This window comes from Arachis stenosperma, chromosome 6 (assembly GCF_014773155.1).
Source record: "Arachis stenosperma cultivar V10309 chromosome 6, arast.V10309.gnm1.PFL2, whole genome shotgun sequence".
NCBI classification, from domain to species: domain Eukaryota; kingdom Viridiplantae; phylum Streptophyta; class Magnoliopsida; order Fabales; family Fabaceae; genus Arachis; species Arachis stenosperma.
The window spans coordinates 144,952,416-144,968,729 of record NC_080382.1 but is presented as its reverse complement, the minus strand read 5'-3'; the positions used below and the strand labels follow the sequence as shown (position 1 = coordinate 144,968,729).

The 16,314-nt window shown below is 28.6% G+C and overlaps 2 protein-coding genes across 2 annotated transcripts; one reads left to right on the top strand and one right to left on the bottom strand.

Moving 5' to 3' along the window:
* Positions 1-3,555: 3,555 nt before the first annotated feature.
* On the top strand, positions 3,556-8,706 carry LOC130935297 (probable protein phosphatase 2C 12). Its single transcript, XM_057864989.1, has 10 exons — positions 3,556-3,946; positions 4,156-4,483; positions 5,508-5,679; positions 6,047-6,200; positions 6,290-6,353; positions 6,621-6,728; positions 6,986-7,111; positions 7,237-7,466; positions 7,558-7,757; positions 7,847-8,706. Exons 2-10 carry the CDS (start codon positions 4,277-4,279, stop codon positions 7,876-7,878), a joined length of 1,293 nt encoding a protein of 430 aa, XP_057720972.1. The 5' UTR covers positions 3,556-3,946; positions 4,156-4,276; the 3' UTR covers positions 7,879-8,706.
* A 3,229-nt stretch (positions 8,707-11,935) lies between these two features.
* Positions 11,936-13,346, bottom strand: LOC130935298 (BRI1 kinase inhibitor 1-like). Its single transcript, XM_057864990.1, has one exon. The coding sequence runs from the start codon at positions 13,043-13,045 to the stop codon at positions 12,020-12,022; it is 1,026 nt and encodes a 341-aa protein (XP_057720973.1). The 5' UTR covers positions 13,046-13,346; the 3' UTR covers positions 11,936-12,019.
* Between the last annotated feature and the right edge of the window lie 2,968 nt (positions 13,347-16,314).

Genomic DNA, 16,314 nt, shown 5'->3' with positions numbered 1-16,314 from the left:
TATTAGTGGTTGAATTTATAGATATTTTTTTTATAATTTATAAGTAAAATTTTTAAACTTTTTTATTTTTATGTTAAAACTGATTTGAACAAATATAATACAACATGAGATAAAAGACAAGTTATTCAATTAAATTATTTAAAAATTAAATTTACTATAATACAACTTTTAAATATTGAAAACGTTTTTATAACTTTTTCATTTATATAGAAACTGCTACAAGGTGCAGTGAATTTAAAATTAAACGTTCTCGCTGTTTTTTTTTCAAAAATCACTACACTCTATAGTAATTTTTGGTCTGTGCGAATTTTTATGCAGTGTAGCGGTTTACGTTCAATTTTAAATTTATTACATATTGTAACTGTTTTCATAGAAATAAAAAAAGTTGTAAAAACGTCTTCAGTAATTAAAAATTGTATTTTGATAAATTTGATTTCTAAACAACTTAATTAAGTAACTTATCTTGAGATAAAATTTGTCTTTAGAATACCTTCTTTATTATCATAGCGAAAAAAATTATTATAAAGAACTATTTTTATTAAAATCTAGCTAAATTTATTTTATATTTATTCTATTATTATATTTACTTGTTAAAACTCACCAACATATTTTATTTATTCTTGAGTAGAAGTAGTTGTATTTATATCCAGAAATACTTTTATATAGACACTTACTAAAACATTTAAAGATAAAATAAATGTACAATTAAATACATAATATCTTGTTATAATGATTGGACCAACCTAATTTACAATGTTTTCTCTATTTCAATTTGGGAGAAGTGGGCTGGACTACCCGACGAGAACTCGTGGTTTAACTCGTTTTCGGCTCGACTCAACTCATTTTATTAAATATGTTATGTCTGAACTTTTTACGAAGCCTATTAGTTAAAAATATTAGATCAAAGACTTTAAAAAAAAAATCTAAAAAGTTGATTGGCCTAGCTGTCAATTTTTTTTTGTAAAAATAAATTATTATTAGTTTAGAGTTTCAAATCTTCACTTATATTAAACGCAAAACAAAAATAGAAATAATCATAGTTAAGATTGAATGAGATTGTAATTTTTTTTCTCAAAAGAAAAAATTTATAAATTGTAAGTATAATGATGATATATGACTAACTATTGAATATTGATATATAAATGAATTATGCTTTACAAATTATGAATGGTAAATTTTATAATGCATTTAATGACAATGTATAATTTTTAAGTTTATTCTTTTTAGTTATAGTTTACGAAATAAGCTTTTAAAATCGCCTTGTGAGCTTGTCGGGATTTAAATATGCCCGGTTTGAACCTAAAAAAAAAATCTATGAGAGATAAGAGTCTAGGATTGGCAAACGGGTTAAATTCGCCGGCCCGATATGCGTAACTCGTGAAAAAAAAAACGGGTCCGATTAAAAAATTGGGATCGCCAAATAGCAAAAATTCGTCTAATCCGCACCGCTTAAAATTGCGGGCCGAGACGGGCTTTCTCGCCGGACTTAGTGTTTTTTGGCAAGGGGTACTTTTGTAATTTTTTTTACCAAAACATAACTTTCTCCAACTCAACTTACAAGAGAAAATGAAGATGAAAATTAAATGTTTGGGATTATGTTTATTTTGTTTTGGAGATAATATTTATAACTATATTTTGGATTATGTTTCTTTTACTTTGAAGACAATATTTATAATTACAAAGACTTTAATGTTTTTGAATATAAAAATTATAATTTTTTTATGTCATTAGAAATTATAAATTTATTAAAATGATTCTAAAATTATATATATTATTTAATAGTTAATAGTAAAAAAAAAAAGAAACCTGCCAACCTAGTTAAGTGGAGTAAGGTGGAATTTTAGGACCACCTTACTAAACAGGATGGGACAGACCAGCCTGCCAAAAGGTAAAGCTCAAGTTTGGATCATTAATTTACAATATGGGTCAGATTCGTCAAAACTAAAGCTTCAGCTTTGTCCATTTATATCCTTATTTTTAAAATAAAAATAAAAATTTTATTAAAAAAATAGGATACAATTATACTTATATTTTATGCATAACCACCGTTATATATAATTACTTATAATATCTATAAAAAGAAGGTAAGTAAAAAAGATGAAGAAGACACTACACAATAGTCTTTATCAATATTATTTCATCATTTAATTCTCCAAATTAAAAATAAAATTAAACACGTAAAAAATATAATATAAATATTAAAAAGACTCAACATGTGAAAAATTATAATAAATTAACTTGTATCAGATAGAAATGATAAAGCTTATAATAAAAAATTATAAAAATTTCAATAAACAAAAAATAAAATAAAAAATAAAAAAGATAGAGTACAATAATAAATAATAATATTTTATAATTTATAAAAAAAATAAAAAATAGAAATAATATATCATAGCAAAAAATATATATTAATGAATTAAAAAAACAATTAAAAAAATAAAAATTTCTTTTAGCATGTATAATTTTTTACTGTAAATAAATTATTAAATATAAAAATAGGTAAAATAAAAAAAGAATGAATGAAATTGTATTCTTTTATTAAATTGAAAAAATATTCATGATTATATAATTGATGAAAAAATATTAGTAACAAAAGAATTAGTCGAAAACAGTCAGAATTTATCTTATTTAATAGGAAAAGTATAGATAATAATAAAAATATTAAACAATGTGAATAATGGATATATCGGATATTCAATTCAATAGGTATGCAGATGATTATGTTGATTATTTTTAATTGGATGATTATTTCTTTTGATTCGATTTATTCATACACAATTCACAATGGTTGGATGTTTAATTCACTAGGTGTGTAGATGAATTATCCTAATGTTAAGTTTTAGGAGGTAATTTGGGAGTGGAATGCTTTTTTATTTTATTGAATCAATTCTAGAACTCATTGTTCACATTATTTATAAAAATCATTGTCTACCTAATAAAATCGTATTTAGTATTCATTGATTGTTGCTAAAATTAGTAAATACTAAATAAAACAAATTTGAATTTATTTGTCTCTCTAGTATTATTGTAATTAATAATGGACATATAACTATCAAATAATAAATTACAAGAATCTATTAATAGAAATATTAGATTTGAAATTAAAATAAAAAATAAATAAAAATCTAAAATTAAAAATTAAAATATTTAATATTAAAAAAATAAAAAAAATTTCAATAAACAATAATTCAAATATTAATGTACCAATAAGTTAAATATATATTTGAATTAACTAAGTTAAATAATTTATATAATAAATTAATTATAATTATTTGGTTTAATAAAGTAAGTAAAATAAAAAATATCATATAAATATGTTATAATAAAAATTATAACATTTTTAAAAATAATTAATAAAAATATATAAGACGAAAAAATTAATGTAAATTAAAACTCAATCAATTTATTTATTCAATGAGATCAAATAGTTAATATAATTGATATAGTCAAAAAAATATTAAATAATTTAATATTGATCTTAATTTTTTGAAAGAATATTTGGGAAAAACAAAAATGGAAAGGAGAATATTTTGCATTATGCTGAAGCAGAGCAAGCTGGGAAGAAAGAAAGTAAAGAAAGAAACGAAGAAAGATCCGCGTTTTTCGATCACACAAATTCATTCTCCATTTTTTTCCATTTTCGCGCGCCTCAATAACAATAACCATCTTCAATTCTTCATTCTTCACGTAACAAACTTTCTTCTCTCTCTCTCTCTCTCTCTCTCTCTCTCTCTCTCTCTCCGTTTCCATTTCCATTTCCATTTCCTTTCATTCACTTCTATGCTTCTTTCTCTTTCTCTCTCAACATTTTCCCAATCCTGTGTCACTTCCGATCTCGCTAATTTCTCGCAATCACCACCACCATAATAATAATAATATTTTTATTTTCGGTTTTTTCCGTCAAATCGATCAACAACATTCAATGCTTTCCCCTTCCGCTAAACCGGTATTGTTTACTTTCTCGTCAATTACTTTTTTTTTCTTTCGGTTTTTGATTTACATGATTGATAATTGATTGATAATTCCGCTTTTCGATGAAAAATATGCGTTAGCATTGCAGAAACTGGGGCAATAGTATTAACTTTTTTTTTTCTTTTAAGATAATTGATTAATTAATTAGTTAATGTGTTGATTGTTTTGTGCTTTCAATTTCAGGATTCGACTGCGGAAGCAAGCGATAGAGGATTAAAGTGGAATTAGTATTTTAGGGATTTGTTGAATTTTGTGAGGGGTTTGTGAAGAAAGTGAAACACAAGAGAAGAAGAAGAAGAATACAATGTCTGGTGGTACGAAGGGCGAACACCACCAAACGGTTCCCCTATCGGTGTTGTTGAAGCGCGAATTGGCGAGCGAGAAGATCGAGAAGCCAGAGATTGTTTCAGGCCAAGCAGGGCAGAGCAAGAAAGGGGAGGATTTCACCCTCATCAAAACTGAATGCCAGAGGGTGGTGGGGGATGGGGTCTCCACATTTTCTGTTTTTGGGGTATGTAGTGTTTCTGCTCTTTCTCCAGATTCATGGTGCTGCATTTATTTGTATGTGCTTTAGTTTTGATTTTTGTTTTTATTGATTTTTTTTGTTTTTGTTGTGTTTTTGGATTTTTATTTTTTGTGTGTAGTTGGTTGGGTTAGCTTTTTAGATTATATATAATTTGAATAGAGAAATGGATTTGTTTCTGCAGTTTATATTGTATAAAATGGTATTTCTTTTAGAAGTTGACACAATCGAACCCTCGGTTACATTTATGCTCGGTAAAGGGGTAAAAATGGGATGAAAATATTCATGGTAGAGCTGTATGAGTAAAACTACTCATGAAATTCATCCAAAGATACTCTCCTCCATTTTGGGGAAAAGTTCATTTGGGATATGCGAGTACTTCTGAAAATTGTGTAGCCCATTTGGATAAGCTAAATGGAATAGAGAGTTACTTCTGCTTTTAATCTTTTAGAAGTAGCTTGTCCTAAGCCCTCGGGTACTTCCATTTAACTTGTCAACAGATTTTAAAGTGATGTAATTTACTTGCATGATAACTTATTATTACATGGCATGTCATATAATCAGTGGGAGAAAGAAGGGATTAGTTATCTTCTTGTTGCATTGATTGTCTCATTGCAAGGATGGCAGATTCTAATGATTAATGTTGTTGGGTGAAAGCTATACTTGGAGAAGATTGATTTCAGCATGTGGGTTCGCAAGTTTTCATAGATTTATGAAGAATTATACAATCCGTTTCTCTTGTGTTTGATGTGCTTGACTTTAGTTTGTAGCCGACTTAGACTGTGGAAAGAGTTTTTAGCAAGTTGAATTTGACATCTCCATCAACTTGGATTAGTAACTTTATCATTCAGTTGATATCAGCAGTTCTTTTTTTCTTTTTGCCATAGCTGTAGTTTTCTTGTTGTGGTTCGTGTTCTTATTCAATCTGTTTTGTTTAGTTGTTCTTTTCCTAGTTTCTGCCTTTTTTGCCCCCTAGTTAGTAGTTACAGATTCTGCTTTGCAATTTCTACAGCTATTTGATGGACACAATGGAACTGCTGCTGCTATTTATTCTAAGGAGAATCTTCTAAATAATGTTTTAAGTGCGGTTCCTCCTGATCTTAACAGAGATGAGTGGGTAGCAGCATTGCCTAGGGCATTGGTTGCAGGCTTTGTAAAAACTGACAAAGATTTTCAGGACAAAGGTATGCTTAGTTCATTCCTTGTATTGTTTGCTCTGTTCTCTGTTAATTTATTTATTATTTGCTTAGTTGGTGAATATTTGATATCTCCAAAATTATTTGTACATATTTCTAATTTTTCTCGTCAATTTTCTGCCTTAATTCCTTTTTTTTAGTATCTTGATGTGAATGTTCATGTACTTAAAAGTTCTATACCAAAAACAAAGAAGCCTAACTGTTTACTTATTTAACTCTTTTCTTCATCATGTATGTAAGTCTTTTTTTAAAAATGGGTATGCAAGTGTTTATCCTGTTAACCAATGCTGTTAGGACACTTTTTAGCTAAATCCTTTTTATTATTTATTATTTATTACTATTATTTGCATCGCAGGACAAAAATCTGGAACCACTGTAACGTTTGTGATTATAGAAGGATGGGTTGTAACTGTTGCATCAGTTGGTGATTCACGTTGCGTGCTTGAATCTGGTGAAGGTGGGCTTTATTATTTGTCAGCAGATCATAGGCTAGAAACAAATGAAGAGGAGTAAGTTGTTGATGGAATTGTTTTCCTTGAACAGTTATTATAAATTATTCCAGTATAGCACAAACTGACCTTTCTTTTACTTTCATCAGGAGGGTGCGAATCACCTCTAGCGGGGGTGAGGTTGGTCGGCTAAACACCGGGGGAGGCACAGAGGTAATCCTACTTTCAATTGTGATCCCTTTTCAGCCTAGGTTTTACCGACTTCGTAACAACTAACAAGCTTCAACCACCACCAGAGAAAAAGAAAAGAGAACTGCTTCTTCATTTAAACTGATGCCTGTAGTGATACTTTTTATCTTTTGTACACAATGCCTGGCCATTCAGACTACATTATCGTGTCATTAAAATATAGGGTTACTTTCACTTTACCCCCTAACATATAGACCATGTGCACTTTACTGGATTATTGGCTGTTTGTAGGTTGGGCCGTTAAGATGTTGGCCTGGTGGCTTGTGTCTTTCACGGTCAATTGGTGATATGGATATTGGCGAATTTATTGTCCCAGTGCCGTATGTAAAGCAAGTGAAGGTTTGTCACTACTCTAACCTGTTGTCTTCTAAGCAAAATTTTATATGTATCTTGTTTCAATTGAGAAATCGCCTCTCCCCCCAATGTCCAACAAAAAAGTATAAAGCAAGTGTTCCACTAATGCGATGGTTTAGAAATTTCACTGGAGCTAATGATTTGATTTACCTATATTTTATGTGAATTTGTCATTTGTTTTCAATGAAATCCCTATGTAAGATAGTTCCTGCCTTTCTTCCCTCCTTTATCTGTTTATTCAGTTGTCCACCGCTGGAGGCAGGCTAGTTATCTGCAGTGATGGGGTCTGGGATTCTCTATCTGCAGAAGCAGTCTTAGATTCTTGTCGTGGCATGTCAGCGGAGACAGCAGCATCACATATTGTTAAAGTGAGTCTTTTGAATCTTATATAAATATTATGTTCATCTGTTGTATCATAGTGAGTTTCATGTGATTCCGGCAGTATGAATCATTACGTATTAAACTTTATTCACTTGTTTCTTTCTATCTTCAGGAAGCTGTAGAAGCAAAAGGACTTAGAGATGATACAACCTGCATCGTTGTTGATATATTACCGCATGAGAAGCCACCTGCTCCTGCACCACATCGAAAGAAGAAAGGAATAATGAAGTCCATGTTTCGTAAAAAGTCATCTGAGTCATCTTCTTATAACGAGAAAGACTACTTGGAGCCAGACGTGGTAGAGGAATTGTACGAAGAAGGATCTGCTATGCTTTCAGAGAGGTTTGGTTTTATATAACCATTTTTCAACTTAGCAACTAGCCATTTTCTCGTTTTCTCTCATGACATGGGAAATGATTTATCTTAAATGCAGGTTAGATACAAAATATCCTCTCTGCAACATGTTCAAGTTGTTTATGTGTGCAGTGTGTCAAGTAGAGATAAAACCAGGGGAGGGTGTTTCAATATTTGAGGGTGCGCCCAACCCTCGTAAACTGCGTCCATGGGATGGACCTTTCCTCTGTACAAGTTGTCAAGATAAGAAAGAAGCCATGGAAGGGAAAAAAGCATCAGGTCTTTTGTCGAGTAGTTCATCTCTAACCTTTTTTGTGCAGCTTTACATGTCCATAATCTAATCAACTCCCTTGGAACTTCCATTTCAGGTAGACATAGCAGTGGAAGTGATGATGATTAAACTCTCATGTATATTTGCCTTTTGAGAGTTATAAAGATTGTTGATATAACTAGAAGTTCGAACTTCCAGGCAACTGTGACTCCCTATCATCACATGGGCTTCGCGTAATTTGGATCTAAATTGGAATTTAACTTGAATATCCATACCAAAACCAATACCATTTTGTTTTGAAGTTTTCTGACCTGGAAGTGTTGAATAGCAACCACCCAAGTGTTGTGAAAAGGTTGTACGTAAAAGCTGCAGTGCACGATAGGACGTCCGAGGTAATTCATTCTTTCCAATATAATTTCTTTTATCCTGGGTCCATTCATTTGTATATGGAGTCTTTGGAAACACTAAATAGACCTTCAAAGGAAAGTGAGCTTCGTTATTGTAATGTGATATGATATATAGGGAGTTCAATCAATTAGAATTCATAGATCAATTCTGCTGTAGGATAGACCTGTGTTTAAGCCTTTTGAATGATTCATTCTTGTAGCATTTGATTTTTTTTATCACTCCCTTTTCCTTTACCATACAAACAATATAGGCCATTTGTAATATACTTTATTAGATACTTTCCTCCTCCATCTCCAAGAAAAAGAAAGGTACATGTTACTTCCCTCCCAGTTTTGTTGTTTTCATGTGTTAAGATGCATGAGCAGCAGGAACAACAGACCTGAAATCATGTCTACCAGGTTGCCGCAAGTTCAAGTGATATGTTGTGTTATAAACTTCAGTTTTGATGATGTTACTACTTACTATTATTGTGTTGAATTGTCATATTTGTACTCAACACACCTTTTTCAAACCCCATCAAATCCACTGTTGAAAGCACTTTTCCTTGTATTTCTTCTTTTCTTTTATTATTATTATTATGGAGCTAACTCGAGCGTGGCTCAATATTTTCATGAATGTTTCAATGAATTTTTTTTTTATTATTATTTTAATATTGACTGGGTTCAAAGTTCAAACTGGGTTAAGCTAGCGTTTAAACATAGAGTTTAATTTTGATGCACTGAGTGTAACTTGCAATCACATCTGTTTTTTAATGACCGTTCATGCGGTCAATGAAAAAAGGTATTTATACTAATGTGACATTACATAATTGGATGCATGAGTAAAATTACAGTGCATCAAAATTAAAGTGATATATATATATATATATATATATGTATGTATGTATGTATGTATGGTGAAAACCCAGGTCCAATCAATTTCACATGAAGTTGATAGTTGAAAGTCGTTAAATGATTTAATTGATTTGACTAAATTTTTATCTAATGGTTATTAGTTATCAATTTCATGTGAAGTTGATTGCACCTGTATTTTCAACCATATAGTATACAACAAAATTTTAGATTGCTAATAATCTATGAAAATAAATATATTTCAATTAAGAAGATAGTATTCTATATACTAAATATCTTAAGTACATTGTTATGAAAGCTCTTAAAAGACGTAGTTTTAGAGAATTATATGATTTAGTGCTAGGTTAGTCTAACTCGTCGAAAAAGTAGTCAATAAATACATTAATATTTTTCTTCTTTTAAATTCAATACTCTTTTTTTCTTCAAAAGCAACTTAGATTTCAAGACTCGAAAAAAACTTTATATACGTAAGGGATAAGAAATCCACACGACAACACGTATCTTTGTTTAATGTTCTTGTCAGCATAGGCTACATTAGTTTACCCGAAAAGAATAAAAGGACAAATGTTAGTAAAAATGTTTAAGGATGAATTTTTATTAAGTGATTTCATTCGTTAAATCTAAAAAAATAAGAGAAGAAATGAAAATGAAAAAATAAATAAATAATGTGAACGAAAAATACCATTTATTTTGTAAAATAAATTAGAATTTTTTTATGGAAAAGTTTAGAAAGCTAGCAATTTTATCAAATTCTAATCAACATGTAACCAGCAAAGAAAAGTGAGCTATTGGATGAAATCTCACACCGCTGTCCCTAATATTCTTCTTTCTTTATTAATACATGAGAATTATAAGAGGCTAAGAGTTATTCTCTGTATATAGCTATGAGACATGGTTTTGGACTCGCTATTCCTCCAATAGTTCAGTGGTCACTTCCCCTGCCAAAAAGCAGGACATCGAAGAATGTCTTTCCTTAGATTCACTCTCTGTCTAATAATAATAATTGTGAAATGGTAAATTGATTGGATGGATAGAGTAATAATGATCATATTCTAACGAGGAATGATATTTAAATCACTCTTTTATATTTTTTTATATAAAAAAATCAAATATTTTATCTTCTCTCATTTTTTATCGATCATTTTCAATGCCAAAAATAAAAAATACATAAAAATAATATACAATATAAAAAAAAATATACATACAACATTACTCTGTTCTAATTCTGAATGTGTCATTTGTCAAGAAGCATTTGCTCGCAACCTTTATGGACATATACATATGCCACCGACAGTTAGAAGATGCAAAGCCTAATTATATGAGAAATTCTTGGAACTTGTAATCATTGAAAAGTTCTGCTTTGTACCAGCTCATTATTAGCTATTGTATTATAGTCCCATATCACTTGGAAATAACATTCTTTAGCTTCAATTACTTTGATTTATTTAATTTCAATATAGTATTATTCAGTGTTGAACATAAAGCGATATTAAGGTATTACATCGTTTAAAAATCATAGGTTATTTTTTTTTTCTTCTAATTTTTTAGTTTAAGAGAAGTGTACTAGTGTCTAAGAACTAGTGTGAGAGTTGGATACAATGTTCCTTGACATGCATGATTGTGACATGGTAGAAACGATTGCTTGGCAAGGAATCTAGCTTATGCATATATGGTCCAAATATGACTCAATTGGACTCGTGTTATATATGATTTTGAAGGGTACCATATGATATGATATGATTTGATATAATATAATAGCCGCATCATCACAAACTCTTAAAAGGGTCTTTATTATTGATCTTTTTGAACAAAATGTCAAGCGTAACAATCAAGTTGTATTAGTCTAGTGGTTAGTGTATTAATCTATTTAAATAATTCTATTTTATATATATAATAATTTATTAACTAACGACAAATTTTTAAATAACATTTCGATTTAAGATAAATTAATTTTTAATCTACTGAACTGAAAAATATTGTAAAAAAAAAAAAATCAGAGATAACATTGGATTCTGGCTTTGAGAGATGAGAAATGCTCTGACATATCACTGCCTACTATCTATGTGTTTGTTCATCTCAAACTTCCCTATGTAAAAAAAGAGTAAACCTTAAAAATTGCAATATAAAGATTTAGATACTAAAAAATAATTTAAAACATAAAAATGAATAAAAATATTATTAAAATTTTTAAAAACTTGACAAAAATTATCAGATGTGAATTGAGCTCATTTCTATTAAAGAAAATTGTTAAGGTAAAAAAAGTAAAGATCAATATTATATCACCATCATAGTTATAACTTAAACATAGTTATTTGTCATTTTAAACGTTTGGAGAATATTTTTAATAATTTACTTGATAAAAATTTAAGTATATTTGAAACAGAATTTCAAACTAACATGTTCTTTTAGTATGTCTCTCTTATCAACCCAACCCAAAAACACTATATTGCTAAACAATTTTCCGTCTTTCATTCACATGATAACAAAACAGCAAGATGCAGATAAAAGAGCTTAAATTTTCCTTCTCTCTCTTGAGGTTAAGTGATATATATAGATTTTATTTATTTGTTTTTTATATATAATGATCTTTCTAAAATAATTAGTTATATTTTATAAAATACAAGAACGATGAGTAGTGTGAGATATGAATGAAATAAGGTTAGTACAATTTATTGTATATAATATTAGGTATTAAAAATTATGAGATAATGTACAAATAATTGCACTAGTACATGGCAAAAGTTATTAATCTTTTCAGATATTATTTCTAGCTATGGTTTCTTTTGGAACTCAAATGATTGTACATTATGTACAAAATGACTCAAATACCACATAGAATCAGTCACATAAGACACATACTAGGAAACCAAACATAATGGGGAAAAAAAATCTTATCCTATACGAGTGTATTATATTTGAGCCTCCTCTTGAACTTTGAGAATGAAAAAATATTTTCATTTAAAATTATTTTATTTTTTTTCGTAAATTTTTACTCGTACCAACAGGTCAGGCTAGATCAGACCAGATCGAATATCTGAACATTTGAGTTTCTTCTCTTCTTTTGCAATTGAGTTCTTACAATGAGCAATTGCAGCTTGAATTGCAGCTTGTAACTCTTCCATGGTGCTATCTCTGGCACCATGAGAAGAATGAAGAGTTGTTGGTGTTGGAACAAGAAGGCCACTATTTGTTGGTGATGTTCTCATTGAAGCTGGTGCTGAGTATTGATTCCAATAACCTCTGAACAAATCTTTGTTACTATTTGGTGTAACATTCCCTGAAGAATAAGAATAAGAACTCTTTCCATTGATCCTATACTTGTCTCTACTAATACTATTACTTCTCCTTCTAAATAGTACTAATGGTTGTTGAACCATTCTCAAGTACTTCTTCATTGCATCATGGATCACATCAAAATTCAATCTTTTCTTCTTGTGATTCTCCTTTTCCTCTTTTTCTCTAACTTTTGATGACCCTTTTAGCCCTTTTTTCAATCCAAACAAAGAGAAAGAAGGTTTGAATAGCTTGTTACCTTTACTATTCTTCTTGTTGTCACCACCTTCTTCTTTGTTGTTGTTGTTGCAGATGATGTTGTTGCTGGTGCCATTTTCTTTGATGGGGTTAACGTTTTCATCTTCTAGAAGCTCTCTTATGGGGAGAGTGAAACTGTCCATGGAGTTTGATGAAGAACGAGGTGATTGAGGAAGGTGTGAGAGGAGATGAAGAGGGAGCAAGTGACCATGGAAGAAGATTTCATCAGCAGGAGATAAATCAATATTGTTGTTATTGTTGTTAGTACTATTGAATATGTTGTTGTTGGTGTTGGTGAAGGAACTATGATGATGATGATGATGATGATGGTGATGAGAGTTGAGAGAGATTGTGAAGGAGAATTCATGAGATGGTGATGAAGATGATGAAGTATTATTTGAAGGTGGAGAAGAACAACTTTGATTTGAATTTGATACTAACTTTGATGATGCTACTTCTTCTTCTTCTTCTTCAACTCTATTCCTTTCTTGTTGAAAAGATGCCATTTAGAAGAAGCTAATTAATTAGATTTGGTGTAATGTTTATGGAATTGTTAGGTCTAAAAAAATTTTTTTTTTCCCTTTTCTTTCTCTCTTTTTGGTGACCAGAAGGAGAATTTTTTGGAACCTTTTTTTCTTCCTTTGAATGAGAAGAGGAAAAATAGAAGGTTTAGATTAGAAAGGGATAAAGGGAGTTGAAAGGCAGGGAAAGAAAGAGAAAGAGAAAGAGAAAGAGAGAGGGATTTAGTAGATAGTATTTGTCAAAAGAGAAAAGTTGGTCATTTTGGAAACATTTTTTTTTTATTGTATGTAAAGTGTAAACTCTGACCGGGTCCTAGCTTATATTATATATAGTAAAATTATTGTGACATTATTATTTCAATGAATGTATCATCATGTGGATGTGTATTTGCATAATATCTTCTTAGTTTCTTGTTAACAAAAATACATGTATATCCTTGTTTGTGTATATGATACACTCATAGTTTGTTTAGTTTCTTGTATAAAAATTAGACCAATCTCAGTGCACAGGTCAAACTATTACTAAATTTTACATCAGAAAAAGGAAAAAGAATTTTTTTTAATTATGAATAAATATTTTAATTTGGGCCTTTATCAAATTTCTGGAAAAACACATATTCAAGTCCTAAATAAATTTGACAAATTAGTTCTTTTCAAGATAAATTAGTAAATTTTTATTTAAAATGACATTATTTTCATTTACTAATTAATACGTCATTTGTCATTCTATTATATGTAATCAAATAATGTTTTGATATGTGGTACTGATATCACATCACATCTGTATGTCGTTAACAAAAAATAATCAAAAGATTAATGTAAATCATGAATACTAAATTTAGAGATTAATTTTAATAAATTAAAATTTTAGAGACTAATTTAAAAAGTGAGTACAATTTTAAATGTTTTAATAAAATTTATTTACATATTGCATATTTGAGCCACGTAAATAATAAATTTTTAATAAAAAGAGTTCATATACATTATCAATAATATTTTATCATCACTTTGATTATATTCACTAGAAATGTGAATCTGATGACATTTTTGAAAAAATAAATTTAAGTGATTATGTTAGCTTAGTAAAATAATAAAGTAATGTTTTAATCACTTTAAAATATATAATATTTATTATTTGTAAATTTTATTATCTTAATTTAAGAGTAATTAATGGTATAAATTAATTCATTTTTTTAAATGACTAAATAATTTTAAAGAAGTTGGATTATTTTCCATGACATAAAGGTATGGTGGGTAATAAGAGATCTATTCTGTGTATTATTCATTATGATTAAATAATAAAATATGAATACAATGTTGGTTTAGTATTTCAGTATAATATATAAAACAATTATTTTGATTATATAATACTCAAGACAGGGGATTAATTAGATGATTGATCATGAGATGTTGATATGTTTAACACTCGTGTGTGTAAGGAAAAAAGGTGTTGGTAATTTAATCTATTGGGTTATTGTCAATTCACACAGCAAATCCGGTGCTGGTTTTGGAAATGGGGTCACAAAGATCCAAATTTGGCCACCAAAAGAAGATGGGATTGGCATGGCCAATTTTCACTTTAGAAAATATTTCAAATTTATTTTTTATTTTATAATAAATAATATATTTTTTCAGTGATGATTTGAGAAGAAGGTCCCCAGAAAGAGAAATTTGCACGTACGTACAATAGAGATTTGACAATTAAACAAGCTAAGCATGCTACAAATATATTAAAAATTAGTCACAAAATTAATTATTTATATAAAATATATATTAAAAATAAATTAAATAATATAAATATTTATATATAAATATATGATGATTAATTTTTTATATGTATAGAATATTTTTCATAATAACAATATATAATAATAAAGAAAATAAAATTGTAATTAAAACCCAAATTTCAAAAAGGAATCTTTGAATAAGATTTGCCTTGTATAGTTGCTTGTTGGCTATGTTCCAAGTGTATTATTGGGCTCCCCCACGTGCACCTCAACGTGTTTGATGTTCATAGAACAAATAGGTCCTAAGAACCTATAAAAACCTTTACGTAAATCCACAAAATACCATGAATTTTTCCACAAATTATGTCAAATCAAGTGTGAAGTAGTTATATATTATTAAAGGCCTACTAATTAGTTAGTCACTTGATTTTGCACTTGCATGATATATAGAACGTATATATACATTTGTAATTAAAACAAATTTATAAATTTGAGTCCATAACACATGCATTTATATAATTGAAAATGATTTGAGATCAAAATGTTGGAGAAGATGATAAGGGAATAGGGTAATAGGCATCCATCTTTTGGGATTGAATAATAGTGTATTATTAGTGATTATTGATTTAGGTCACTTTCATACATAACCATTAATTAATTAATAATAATAATAATGAATTATACTAATAACATCAAAGATACAGAAATAATAATTAAATATCCATGTCGTTTAGGGCAAATAGGTCATGTGAGTGAGCCCCAACTCACACTGTACTTATCTATGTTTGTGCAAGCCAAGTCCTCAGCCATACATCCACTACCCTAACCTGAAAAAGGTAGCAAATTAAAATACCTATATTACATGAATAATTATATATTGTACATTAGACCCATTAATGTTTTTTTATTATTATTAGATTGGATATAAAAATAACTCCGATGCAATAAATATAAGATTTAACTTTGAAATGAGATTAATTTGAGTATAATAATACGTACACTAAGATGAGGTTTGGGAATAATTTATAATGGTATATATGTTATAGAGTTGAAGACGGATTCATTCAGTAAGTTGTGCTAGAAAATATGCAATTATATATATATCCACATTATAAAATTATATTTGTCTCTATTTTAAAATAAAAATTTTACTAAATTTTTGTATTAAAAATTTATTTTATTAAATTTATTCACACAAAATAATAAAAAAATTATTAAATTTTTATCTGAAATACAATAATATATATATATATATATTCATTAATTAAATCAAGATTAACAAAAAATAGAATATTGTGGTACTATGGTTTCATTCTATGCCCAAAAATAAAATTACATGATTTAAATAAAACTAATTCAATTTCGCAAAGAAGCTATAGAAGCCGACGAAATTAGATTAACTGAGAGAAGAGTAAAAAAAAAGTTTTACCGTTAATAAAGAATAAAATAAAAATTTTAAGGAGGTTAAATTAAAATTTATGCATAATTTATAAAAAATATTTGATGGTTGGAGAATGCTATTGTCCT